Source organism: Marmota marmota, unplaced genomic scaffold (genome assembly GCF_001458135.2).
Source record: "Marmota marmota marmota unplaced genomic scaffold, marMar, whole genome shotgun sequence".
In the NCBI taxonomy this organism is placed as follows: domain Eukaryota; kingdom Metazoa; phylum Chordata; class Mammalia; order Rodentia; family Sciuridae; genus Marmota; species Marmota marmota.
The window spans coordinates 6,275,633-6,289,890 of NW_026000108.1; the positions used below are offsets into that span (position 1 = coordinate 6,275,633).

The window sequence follows — 14,258 nt, forward strand, 5'->3', positions numbered from 1 at the left end:
TATATATATATATATATATTTTTTTTTTTTTTAAAGGCTAGTGCTGTAGTTTATGGTAGAGCACTGGCCTAGCATGCACAAGGGTCTGGGCTCAGTCACCAGTTCTAGAAAAGTAAAACAAAGGAACCGCTGGTAAGTTGTGAGAAGCCAGGGGCTTGGAAGGAGACTCATTACTTTTAGGAGTTAGTTCTCTTGATTCCACACCAGAGCCTGCCCCGCTTATCTGACTTATCCCACTTATCTGTCTCAAACTTTCTGTTAAATTTTCTCCCCATTTTACATCTTCCTAAAGAATCCCCTAGTCACTGACTTTTGTGGCTCCGTGATTATGTAACAAGATTGCTCATTACAACATCCTCTGTAGTAGCAGTGACATAAACAACCTAAGTGTCCTCTGTTAGGGGACTGTTTAAATAAATTGCAACACCTCCCCCTAGTGGGGCGTTCAGAGAGGGACCTTTCCAGGTTGAGATGTGGAAAGACCCCAAGGTACAAGCGCCAGAGGTGAAGAAATTTGTGTAAATATGCAACAATGTGTGTGGTAAAGGTGTGTGTGTGTGTGTGTGTGTGTGTGTGTCTGTGTGTCTGTGTGTCTGTCTGTCTGTCTGTCTGTAGACTAGGTACAAAAAGCTGGAAAAGACGCACACAAACTGGAAATGCTGGGTGCCTTCTGGGTGGGGAATGGAGTGCAGAGGGCAGAGTGGAAAGGGACCCTTAACTTTACATCCATTGGGTCTTTTCCAAAGTGGAGCCACACATTTTAACAGTGAGATGTCCTCATGCTGTTCAGAATGACATGCAATTAAACACCTAGGAGCTGTTCATTTCTGGAATTTTCTATTTAATATTTTCAGAACACAGCTGACTACAGGTAGCTGAAGCTGTGGAAGGAGAAACCACTCAAGGGAGACCACTGCACACAGCTGCCATCTGCTCTCCCTCCCTTTCCCTTCCTCTGGAACTCTGTGACCTCCCAGCTCCAGGCAGGATTGGCCAGTGAGAGCCTCCTGTCAGGGCTGGGAGGGGAGGAGCAGGGTCTCCCTCCCTCTCTGCCCACAGCAGCAGGCCTCACTCCTCTGGGCACCAGCCCTCTCCCTGTGGTCCCAGCTGCCTGGGCCCTCCACAGGGTGGCTCTGGCCTTTGAACCCTCATAAATGCTGCCTCTCCATTTTGACTCCATCCCAGGGGTGGAAGGAGCTTGACTGTAAAACAACAAAGAGCCAAACGATTCTCCCTGCAGCTCCTACCTAGGGTCCGCTTCACCCCACGAGGCCTCACAGGACACATCCCTGCTGTGCAGGGTCTAGCATCAAATGAGTCTGTGAGATGCTCTGTCAGGCTCTCGGGTGGCACAGTGTGCTCCCTGCTCTACAGATGGCGAGGAAGAAAAGGCTTCATTAGAAACCATACCCAGCTCCTGCTCCCAGACACCTTCTGCACGGCCCTCTGCAGCCAACGACACCTGGCACTGGATGACATGAACACTGACCCTGAACACACCATTAGCCTCCCGGTGGCTGTGCAGCCTAGATGCTCATCAGATTCTCCAAAGGCACTTGATGTATAGTCACGTCATTCAGTGACAGCGATACATCTTAGAAATGCGTTGTTAGACAATTTCATCCATGTGTGGACAGCGTGCAGCGTGCTTAACATACCCTAAGTGACCACAGTGTTACTTCATGAGAATCCTGAGACATCATCGTGTGACATGTGACTGTAAACAGATTCTCAGAGAATCTCACTCCTTGGTACAGACTCGCACGAGGCCTCTACAATGCCAGAAAAGTCATGGTGTCCGCACAGATTATCTCACTTACACCTGCAGCTTTCTGTGCTAAGGATGTCTTCACAGAAGAGGAAGCAAAGGCCATTATCAGATGACAGCCTCAAATTCAGCAGCCCGCCTGCCAGCAATGAGATCTGGCAGAAGACGTGTGGGTGTCCTTGGGGTGGGGTCTCCCTGCTTTGCCCCACTAGACTCACTCCACACCTCTGCTCAGTCGCCCTACACACACACCTCCGCGTTGCCTCTCTGTCCTCATCCCTGCCTGACCCTCTGCTCCATTTTAGGGGGAGACTCGCTATCAGTTGTGTGCTTCCTGCTGCTCTTTCCAGGCTGCTCCTGGATCAGCTCATCTCTGTCCCCCCAGAGATGCCATTCCTGTGGCGCCATCAGCAACATCTACTCTGACAGAGCCCATCTCTGACTTTGTCTTCTGCTCGTATGGCCTCTGGCGGCCTCTAGCTGCATTGCCAGGCTGGATGGCCCCTCTTGGTGGAAACATGGTCTTCTCCAGACACCTGGGTCCCCTCCCCTGCTTTCTCTCTTCTCATTATCTGGGCTGGTTCCCACTCATCTCCTGCCCCTTGACCATGGAGTGTCCCCAAGCTCCAGCTCATCTCTCTCCTTTGCACTCCCTCCCTAGAAGGTGTCACCCAGTCTCATATGGAATGTCATCTTAATGGATGACAATTCCCAATTCTCTGGCCTGGACTCACCTCTTGCTTCACACTTGCATATTTAACAGTTTGTAGATCTGTCCTCTGGGATGCCTCATGGCATCTCACACTGACCATCAAAAACCTAACTCTCAGCTCTCACTACCAAGGACCCCGACCCCATGCACTGCCCTTCTCCACCGTCCACCCCATCTGAGTAACTCAGCCCATCTTCCCCATGGTGTAAGCCAACAATCGGACTCGCACCTTCTGTTTCCTTCACTGCCCACATCCAATCCATCACTGCCTCCAAATCACGTCCCAAATCAAACCACCCCTCTCATTTCCAGTCCCACATTGTGGCAGGGTGGGGGCCATGTCACTGCAGACCACTGCAGTGGCCCCAGATGGCTCTGCTTCCACTCCTGCCCTGCAGTCATTCACTGTCCACAGAGCAGCCCTGTGATCCTTTCAAAGCATGTGCTGACGTCCATCCCTGGTTTAAAGCCATCTGGTCCCTGCTCGGTGAACTTAGGATAGACTCCACACCAGGGCCCTTGACCCCCACCTGAGATGGCCTTTGCCGCCGGCTCTCGTCTGATACCCTCAGGCTGGTCTCACTGCTCTGAACTCCAGAGCCGCCCATGGTCCCTCAGGCATGCCAGGCTGGTCCTCAACTCCTGGTCCTTGTCCTTGCTGTCTCCTCTTGGGTACTACTGTCCCCTCTGCTTGGTGCATGACTGACTTATCTCATTAGTCTCAGTTCACAGATCACCTCCGGATGCCCTACCAACCACAGCCCATCGGCCCCATCCTCAACCCTGCTCTTTTCTTCCCATTCTCAACACCTGAGAAATTGCACTGTATATTTCTGTGTTTTCATGTTTGCTGCTCATTTCTCCCACTAGTATGTGTAAGCTACTTGAGAGCAGAAATTTTTGTCTTGCCACTGTAGACCCTGCCACTGAGTCCCTTTCTGTGCATGTAAGGGCCCCATACATACCTGCTGCATAACCAAGAAGATGAATTCTAGGAGCCAGGCCATGCTGAGCCAGGCTTCCTCCATGTGACCCAGCTTTGGTCTGTCCTAAGTCTTAGTCCAACTTCTAGGTCTGAGCACAGGAAATATGGGGTTCTCCCCAATCTGCCTCCAAATAATGTCCCTTCTTGACTCACTCCATCACCTACTGATTCAGTGACTTACACTCTTAGTGTTGGTGTCTTTAACTATAAAATTTATCACAATTCCTACCCCAGAGGCTCCCATGAGAATTAGATGATTTATGTGGAATTCTTTGGGTGGCCCCTGGATCTTGTTTGGATCAAGAAATTTAAAAATAAATAAAAGCAAAAATGACAACTGCCAAACACTGAAGGCTTACTGTGGGCCAGGCACAGTTTTCGGACTTTATACTCATCGTGTAGAGTTACTCTCTGAGGAGGTTCTTGTCACTCCATTCACGTTGGAGGACACAGATCTGGAAGAACCTCAAGTCAAGGTCACACACTATTAAATGAAAGACCTGCTAGCCTAGTAGCCATGATGCTCCACTACCTGCAGGGTGGCTGCCGTATTCACTCATAACTACTCATTCTTTCAAAAATTATTCATTCATTCATCTTGGACTGGGCGCTGGACACCAGGGCTGGCATTCAACAATGAATGTGACAAAGTCCCTGACTTTGTGCTTTGCCCAATAAATGAGTGAAAAATTCAGCAAGGTGGATGGTGGTGGATGCTGTGGAGACAACTAAAGACCACACCTTATTTCCACATCTGCCACCCTCATGTCCATCCATTCCTGCTTCCGCAGCTTGGAGTCCATGGCTCTCCATTTCATTTTGTGCACCCTGTGACTTCTACAGGGTGGACCAGGAGGGAGTACCCGAGGAGGTGACACCTGGGCACCAACATGAAGAAGGAGAATCAATGAGCCACAAGGATATCTGGGAGCAGCGCTCAAGGCAGAGGTGCAGAGAGCCAAGCAGGGCGCTTCCAGAAGCACCATGGAGTCCATTATGGCTGGAGGAATGGAGGACGAGAGAGCAAGCCGCAGAAGGTGAATGGGGGAGCAGAGTGGCCGAGGGGCTCCTGAAGGGACTTTTATGCTGCCATGAAGACTAGTTCTCCACCTCGGGTCGGGCAAGCAGCCCCTACGAGACCCCTGGGAGAGGAATGGTGGGTCCTGACTTATGTTTTAACAAGACGCATAGTCTCCCATGTGGCTCATGGACCTGAGGGGCAGGCGTGGAAACAGGAGGCCTGCTTGGGGACCCTATGCTGCTTTGGACCAGGTGGGTGGCAATGGAGGAAGGTTGAAGTGGTGAGACCCTGGGTGTTTTGAGGATGGAATTGCTGGAATTTGTTCATGGATTGTACAAGGTAGAGAGAAAGAGAGGAGCCAAGAATGTCACCCAGGGCATTGGCTTGAGATTTTGCAGCAGCCACGAGAGTGTCTTTGGTCTGTGCAGGGAAGCTTCAGAGTCTGACGTGACCCACTTGCTAGTGAGACTGGGCACTCTCTAAGCAAGTCCATCGTATTGATACATTACTTCCCCCAAATAACCCCCAGCCGGACAGCTTCCCCAGAGGATGGAAACCTTATTTGCAAATAATTCAAAGCTGACTCACTGGGGTGCAGAGATGGGGACTTTAATTATGTATTTCCATTTTTTCCCCAACGATGAACTCAGAAACAGAAACCAAGGAGATCGATTCTGAGAGGATGACACAGGACCCCCTGGAACTCTATCCAGGACCCTGATTCATTATTTTGAGCTCCTCCAGGAGTATAGAATCTTCCCTGTGAGACCCAGGAGACCATCAGCTCTCAGGCAGACAATCTCAAGAGACTGGAGAGCAGGTTGCCTGAGACAATGCTCAGCAGAACTGGGGACATTCAGCTCAGACCAAGGAAGGTCAGAGAAAGCCTGAGAGCTGCTGCCTTCTACATCATGTTTTTCTTGACACACAGGCAGGGATCAGTTAGTGTAAGACACAAGGAATATGATTTCAGCCTGAATTTGGAATGTCCTTTTCACCAAGCTCCTGTGAAACCAGGGAATGCTGGAAATACCGGCTGCCTTCACATTTCTTCTACAAATTCTTTATTTTTTTTTAATTTTTTTTTAGTTGTAGATGGACACACTACCTTTATTTTATGTATTTTATTTTTATGTGGTGTGAACCCAGTGCCTTACACATGCCAGATGAGCGCACCACCACTGAGTCACAACCTCCAATCCTTTAGCCTCCCTAGTCCTATAGCCCAAGACCACACCTTATTTCCACATCCGCCACCCTCATGTGCGTCCATTCCTCCTTCCGCAGCTTGGAGTCCATGGCTCTCCATTTCATTACGTGCACCTGGCAGAACCCCACCTGGCTGAATGTCTCCTCGCTGTGCACCCGCATCTGCAAGCTCAGTGCAGCTGGACGAAACCTATGACCCTGTGGACTGGTCTCAGCTGAAATTCATGTCCACCAACCTCGGGTGGCTTCTATTCTACAGTTTCCTGGTCCATCTGGCAGCCTGCTGTCCTCTCAAGTCCTCTTTCCCTCATTCTCAGCTGGTCACTTTGCTCTCCATTCTCAGCCATTCCAGGAGGCCCTCCTCATGCTCCCCGCATGCCCTGCCCTTCCTGCTCTGTGCCCATACCCCTGCCTTCCCTGGTGGCCCCAGCAGGCTGTCCCTGCTCCTACCTCTTACCACCCAGCACTCTGTCTCGGCAACCCCGGTGCCACCACATCACCTCTCACCTGGGCGGCTCTCCTGAGCAGCCTCCCAGGTCCCTGAGGACAGCATGGTTTCCAAAATGTAGGTCAGACCTGTCCTTAGTAGGAAGTCCCAGTCATTCCCCACCTTAGAGGAAAAGCCAAACTTCTCACCCTGGCCCCCAGGGTCTGACCCAGCTGCGTCCCCACACCGTTTCTTGGGCCTGTCCTCCCTCCCCTCCTCCTCTCCCTCCTTCTTCCTCCCCACAGGCCTTTGCACTTCTGTTGTCTCTGCCTGAAGAGCTGTCACCCCGAGATGAGCGTGGCTCGTTCCCTCCCACCCGAGAGGCCTCTCATTTCCAGCAAGTGGTACCTCTCCCCTGCACCTCATCACCTCCTAACCTGCTCTGCTTTTCTTGATGGTTCTTGTCACAGGCCAAATGACACACTCCACGTGCCAGTTACTTGCCTGTGTGGCCTGACTGGACTGCGTGTCTGGGACGGCAGGGACTCCGACAACCGTGTGCATCCCCAGGGCTCAGCCCATGGTAAGTGCTCAGCAAATATGTGTGGAGGGACAAAAGTAGGCAAGTCTGAAAGGCTTCCTGGACACAGGATGGCCGCTCTGGGCGACTGCAGTAGAAGGACATCAAGCTCTTCCCACTCGCCCAACATTAACTTGCTGTGTACAAGCTGCAGCGCGAGGTGCTGGGGTCTGAACAGACATGGTTCTTACCCTGGGGAGCTACCTTCTTGGGGGAGGGCAGAATGTAATAAAGTGATCACAGCACAAAATGCTACGTGATGTGACAGGGAAACAGAAGGTCCTGCCTGAGCTCAGAGAGGGCCAGCGTGGTTCTTCTCGTAGACGTGTGGTAGGAGAGGGGACAGGTTACACAAGTGCATCTCTTCTGCTTTAACAAAATACCTAAGGGTGGATGCTTTTTTAAAAAAGAAATTTATTCAGCTCAGTTTAGGCAACTGCAAGTCCAAGATTGGGTGGCCCCATTGATTTGTCCTCTAGTGAGGGCCACAGGACAAATGGCATCAGAGCAGGAAAATGTGTGAAAGAGAGACACATGGGTCAGACTCACTTGTATAACAACCCACTATTACATGAAACCCTGCCAGGGATGATGTCACATGACCTAATTACCCTGCACTAAGCCCCACCTTTTAAAGGTCCTATCATCCCTCAATATCACCACACTGGGGACCAAGCTTTCAAAACATGAATCTTTGGAGGGAGGGCACACTTAAACCACTTAAAAAGCATAGCAAGCGCAAAGACTTATTATGATTTTCAGCCACACTTTTCCAGCTAATGCATCTACAATACCAAACGGGTCGTGTCCATGAGAAAAGAGATGAATAGGGAATAACTAGTATCAAAGAAACTTTGTGCTTGGAGTTCCTGCCGACTGTGTTTTCATCTCTAGAAGCCTGCATTCCTGAAGTCCTCTGGTCTCACCAATCATGTCCAGGCTTACTTCTTAAGGCCTATAATGAACCCAGGACAGTTTCCATCTCCCAGAGCTCCTGCCGTTCTCACTTGCTAAGCAAGCCCTACAAGGTAGGCAGCCAGGACCAGGGCTGGAGTACTAAGTTCTTGGCTGGTGACTCTCTAGCTGCCCACATCTCCTTCCCAGACCCACCACTCTCCACCCCCCACTGCCCCCAGCTCTGCGTTGGCTGCCAAAGGCTCCTGGTTGGCCCTTCTCAGGAGACTGACATTGGCCTGGAGATGGATCCTCCCTACCAGGCAGCCTGCAGCTGACGACAGACAGTGGTGGGATGTCTTGAATGAGATAACTCTGGTGTGACTTTGGCTCCAGAACCACCCCTGGGTCAGGTGAGGCTGAACTTGACCTGAGAGCAGAGCCTTGCTGGCTCCTTGCCCTGCCTCTTCTGCTTCCCTCACCTTTACAGGGTCCTTCTAAAGGCTCCTCCCTGGGTGAAACGTGTATCCCAACCCCTGCCGCAGGCTCTGCTCCTGGGGAATTGATTACTGAGACAAGTCCAGCTGAAAAGAAGAAACCTTCAGGAGCACAGTGTATGTGCTCCATTCTGGGCTGAACTGTGTCCCCTGATGTTCACATGTCAAAGGCCCAGTCCCATTGTGACTGCATTTGGAGATGGGGTCTTTAAGGAGTTAATGAGGGTTAAATGAGGTCTTAATAAAGATGTCCAATCCTACGTGATGAGTGTCTTTTTAAGAAGCTAAGGAGACTCCAGGGATGTACAATAGAGGAAAGACCCTATGAGGATACAGCAAGGAAGCGGCCATCGGCAAACCAAGGAGAGAGGCCTTAAGAGAAATGACTCCTACTGCGACCTTCCCCTTGGACTTCCAGCCTCCAGAACTATGAGATGACAAAGTCAGCTGTTTAATCCCCCAGGTCTGTGACATTCTGTTAAGGCAGCTGGAGCACAGGCTTGGCAGACACCCCCAGCTAAACGAGGAGCTCAAGTTATTTTATACTACAATAAACTAAAAACACATTTGAAAAGATTGGGGTAGAATAAGATGAGGAGAAAACAGTATTTTTGAGAACCTGCTGTTTTACTGAAATACTGAATGGGATGCCTTTTGTTGGTGCTTGGTCAAGCTCCTTCCTTCTTGGAGGAGTCCCATGGATTCCCACCCCAGGTCCTGCCCACACTCTCAGTGTGGGGGCTGGTGGAGCTCGGATCTCCATTCACTGTGGCTCTAGAGCTGGGTGCATGGTACAGGGCTCGTCCGACATCTTCAAAACGCTCTCATCTGGTGTATGAGAAGGTTATTTGGGGGGATTTCTGAACCTCAGCATATTAACACCCGAGGCTGGGGGATTCTGTGTTGTGAGGCTTCCTGTGCACTGAAGGGTGTTTCACAGCCTCCCTGGCCTCTCCTAGAGGCCAGCAGCACCCAGTTGTGACAAACAAAAAAGTCTCCAGACATTGTCAAAGTCCCCGCATGGTGTGCATTGTCCCCTGATTGAGAACCCTGAAGACATGCACCTTAACTCAGGACATTCTCCCTGGGACCTTCACTGTAACTATTGGAAGGGGCAGTTTCTCCATGCTGGGCCTCTGTGACCCTCTATGGGAGTAAGGACCTGGGGATAAAGCCAACCTGGAGGACGACAGCTGGAACATGGGGGAAAGAGATAGATTTGATTATTTTATGATATCACATAAAACCGTAACTGGATTCAACCAAATTATGTTTCAGTTATCTGAGCCAATTAATTCCCTTTCAGGCTTAAACCAACTTGATTTGCATTCCTGCCACAGGCATTCAAAAAGCTCTCGAATGACATGAGATACCCTGTAAATTTGCTCTCATACGCCCACCGTGGCTGTTCCCTCAGGAAATCCTCCCAACACTGGATTTGCTTATCTGTACTTTACAGATTTAAAAATTAAGAGCCAGCCAGCTGCCTTTTCCTGTATCTCTATTACCCACTGTAGCGCTGCACAGGATGGTGGTGACTTGCATCACCAATCACTCAGGGTCTTGGACAACTCTGCTCAAGCATCAGCCCTCAGCCACAACTGTGTCTTTCCTGAGTACAAAGGCCAAATGCCAAAACGGTGTATTATGGTTTGGATTGAGGTGTCCCACAAAGATCCTCTTAATGCAGGAATTTTCAAAGGTAAACTATTAGATTATGAGAGCTAGAACCTAATGGGTCCATCTTAGTTGGAATGGATTGACTGAGTGGTAACTGTAGGAAGGGGGGGTGTGGCTAGAAGAGGTGGGTCACTGGGGACATGTGCTGGAAGTGTACCTCTTCCCTGTGTCCCTTTTCCTTTCTCTCCCCTCCCTCCCCTCTCCTCCCCTCTCCTCTCCTCCCCTCTTGTCTCTCTCTCCCCCCTCCCCCATCCCCTCTGTTTCCTGACCCCACCATGAGTTGGGAAGTTTTCTTCTGCTGGGCCCATCCCCCTGATGTGCTGCCTTATCTTGGGCCTAAAGCAATGGGGTTGGCCATCTGTGGACGGAGACCTCTGAAGCTGTGAGCCCCAGAAAGACCTCTCCTCCTTGAAGGTGCTCCTGTCAGGTATTTTGGTCACAGTCACAAAAAAACCTAACTAAAATAGGAATTGGTACTGAGAAGTGGGGTTGTTGCTGGGTCTGACCTAACCCTGTAGCTCAGAAGACTTTGGAAATGGTTTGCCGGAGGAATTTTGAAGAGTTTGGAGATGCAGGTTATAAACTTTACAATGCTGTAATCAGAACTGAATGGGAAAATCTGGTGGGAACTCAGATCAGAATGCAGACAGAAGTGCAGACTGTGCCCCTGAAGTTTCAGAGGGAAGGCTTCATTGGGAATCAGACTAGAGGCCACTGGTGTTATATTGTGGCAAAGCACTTGGCTGCATTTCATCCATGTCCTGAAGCTTTGTGAAAGGCTGGATTTAGAACTGATGGAGGAGGTAATCTGGTGGAAGAAATGTCAAGGCAGCACAGCATTCAGTCACTGGCATGGATATTACTGGCAACTTTTATCCAGGTTTGTTATGAGAATCAAGAGCATAAAGAAGAGCTAAAGGATATTAAAACTTTGTGGTTTGGCCAGAAAAGTGCTTTCCAGCCACCGTGAACAGAGTGCTGCTCCTTCACCCACACCCTTCCGCCACGATGCTCTACCTCACCTCGGGCCCAGAGTGATGGAACCAGCCTACCATGGACTGAACCTCTGAAACCATGATCCAAGGTGAACTTTTCCTCTAAGTTTGGTCACAGTGGCAAAAATCTAACACAGCATCACAGTCCACGGAGCCTGGGGCGGGAGGTGACTCCATCTAACTAAGATAGACAGGAGGGCTGTGAACAGGGTCTAGCTTTGGGCCGAGGGCTTCATGAAAGAACCTCAGGCTTAGTGACAGCACCCGAGAGCCTCTGACCATGGGTGCGAGTCTGGATGCTGGTCAGGCACTGATCAATTGCCCCACCACATGGACTTTACAATACCATTGCCAAGTTTGGGTGTGGTGGCGCACGCCTGTAATCCCAGAGGCTCAGGAGGCTGAGAAAGGAGGATTTCAAGTTCAAAGCCAGCCTCAGCAACTTAGAGACCCCCTGTATCGAAATAATATATTTTTAAATAAAGGGCTGGGGTTGTAACTCAGTGATTGAGCACCCCTGGGTTCAATCCTAGGTACAGAAAGAAAGAAAGGAAGAAATACCACTGCCAACAGGATTTTAATTTAGAACTCCTTCCCCTAGGGGAAAGATCAGGATGCTGAGGACATTGTGCTTAGTCCCAGCGTGACCTCAGCCATGTAAGAGCCAGCTAGCCTTGGGCAGATGCCCTCACTTCTCTGAGGGTACATGTGTACCTGGAGCACTGAAGGACCTCAGAAAATGGCACTCTGTTAGGTAACAGTTGTCCTTCCTGGTACTGAGTCCCCATTAGTTACTGCTCTGGAAGTGACCTTGGGGATGAGGAAAATGTCAGCACTTACTGGGTCCCACAGACCTTCATGAGCCACCAAGTCATCCCTGAAGCCTCCTCATTGCTCTAACTTGCTCCTTGGTGGGATGTATGTGAGGCAGAATGTATGAAGAGGTAGGACCCTTTCAGCACCATCTCTGCATCCCTGGGTCTGGGGGATGTCCTGGGGGTATGATGAACCTCCTCTGCAATTCAAGTCAATGCAGTATGGAGCTTTGTTGAGCACCTACTATGAAGGATGTCACAGTGACAGTGAAGGAGATGGTAAATAACAGCGCTTCTGTTTATTAAGCTACTACTAATGACTTTCTCTCTGTGTTCATTTTCCCTAGCACTCATAACATTCCCAAGGTGGCGACTATCATTCCCTTTTTACAGATGAAAAAACTGAAGTTCAAATAAATTAAATGAGTTGACCAAGACCCCCAGTGAGTAAGTAGAAGACACAAGATTCAAGGTCAGACATGAACATTCAAGAGACTCTCTGCTTCCAGGCACACCTCAGTAGTTCCCAGAAGGCTGTTGCTAGTGGCAATGATACAGAAAAAGCATGGATTTGGGGTGTTTATTGAACCAACCTTCTCTGAGAGATGCCTCATGTCAAATGGAAGCGAGGAGTGAGCTCACAAGGTAAAGCGGATCTAATTGGAGAGGGTCTGGGTGGGAAATGTCCACAGGGAGCTTTTGATACTCACTGCAGCCTTATTTATAATGCAAATGATTCAAAATAGCCCGAATGCTTATCAACTAGAGAGTGATTAAATAAACATAACAGAAGACAATCGAAGACGGGGATTCACTTTAAAACAGATCTCTATGTGCTTTTGTAGAACAACCACTAAGGCTCCCTGTGGGCTGCTCTCCATCTGCCCCCACATCCAGATCCATCCTCCCTTCCTCCTGACTCTGCATCCTGGGAGCTGGCCCTCTGATGGCTCAAGGAAGGCGGCGAGCAAGGTCAAGGCGTTTCTTTCTGCTCCCCCTCACTCGGGCTCTATGGCTCTGCCACAGCCCAGCACCTCCACAACTTAGCCCTGCTGTCCGCCCAGTCATCCCCGGCTCCAGTTTCCCCTGGGCCCTTGTGCCCTATTTCCTCCTCTCACCCCTTCACATCTCTCCAGTTGAACTGTCGGAGTGGAATTCTGTATCTGCTGAGATCTGACCGTGGTGCGGATGTATTAAGATCATTGTGAAGCATCCCCCCAACACAGACAGTCCTCTACTGACCTCCCAAGAAACTTTCCGATCTTCTTCGCTATTAGTGTCCCCACCAATCCACCGATGGCGAATATGGACACGGTCACAGACCAGAGCAGAGTCAGAGTATCCGGGTCTATTGGATGTCCATGCCTTCTTTCCCATGATTCATTGTAAAAGGCCTTGATATACTGGAAATGAACAATAAGCCATGTTATTTCCTTCTGTTTCATCCTGTGCTTGAAGCCAGCCGGCACACACACAAAAGAGATTTTGAAGAGCAATTCCTTCACGTTGAGCACTTTGCTAAATGCTGTGTGAGCATTGGACTCTTCTAACAAAGATAGGGAACGGATCCTAAGTCTACCACATTTTGTAGACAGAGAAACTGAGGCTCAGAGAGACTAAGTGACTTGCTCAGTAAATATTAAACCTGAGAGTCAAAATCAAATCTAATTTAATGCAATTCCTATTAAAATCCCAATGACATTCTTCATAGAGTTAGAAAAAGCAATCATGATATTCATTTGGAAAAATAAGAGACCCAGAATAGCCAAAGCAAAACTTAGCAAGAAAAGTGAAGCAGTACGCATCACAATACCAGACCTGCAGAGCTACAGTAACAAAAACGGCATGGTATTGGCACCAACAGACACATAGACCAATGGTACAGAACAGAGGACACAGGACAAACCCACAGAAACACGGTTATCTCATATTAGACAAAAACATACATTGGAGAAAAGATAGCCTCTTCAACAAATGGTTCTGGGAAAACTGGAAATCCATGTGTAACAAAATGAAATTAAACCCCATCTCTTATCCTGCACAAAACTCAACTCAAAGTGGATCAGACTTAGGCACTAGAATAGAGACCCTGTTCCTAATAGAAGAAAAAGTAGGCCCAAATCTTCACCACGGTGGCCTAGGAACTGACTTCCTTAACAAGACTCCTAAAGCACAAGAAATAAAATCAAGAATCAATAAATGGGATGGAATCAAACTACAAAGCTTATTCACAGTAAACTATCAAGAATGTGAAGAGAGAGCCTACAGAATGGGAGAGAATCTTTACCACACGCACCTCACATATAGCCTTAATCTCCTGGATATATAAAGAACTCAAAAAACTTAATCCTCCAAAACCAAATAACCCAATAAATAATTGGGCAAAGGAATTGATCAGACACTTCACAGAGGAAGAAATACAATCAATCAAGGAATATATGAAAAAAATATTCATATCTCTAGCAATTAGAGAAATGCAAATCAAAATTACTCTAAGATTTCATCTCACTCCAGTCAGAATGACAGTTATTAAGAATACAAGCAACATTAAGTGTTGGAGAGGATGTGGAGGAAAGGCACACTTGTAGATTGCTGTTGGGACTGCAAATTGATGCAACCAATCTGGAAAGCAGTATGGAGATTTCTCAGAAGACTTGGAATGGAACCATCATGAC

General features: G+C 48.9%; 1 protein-coding gene across 7 annotated transcripts in view; it reads right to left on the reverse strand.

The window, feature by feature from the left end:
• Positions 1-14,258, reverse strand: part of Slc2a9 (solute carrier family 2 member 9) — a 141,259-nt gene that overhangs the window by 89,893 nt on the left and 37,108 nt on the right. For all 7 annotated transcript variants that reach the window (XM_048784180.1, XM_048784179.1, XM_048784178.1 and 4 more), the window contains one exon: positions 12,826-12,986. In XM_048784180.1, the coding sequence (XP_048640137.1) occupies positions 12,826-12,986 (161 nt within the window). The remainder of the gene's footprint in view (positions 1-12,825; positions 12,987-14,258) is intronic.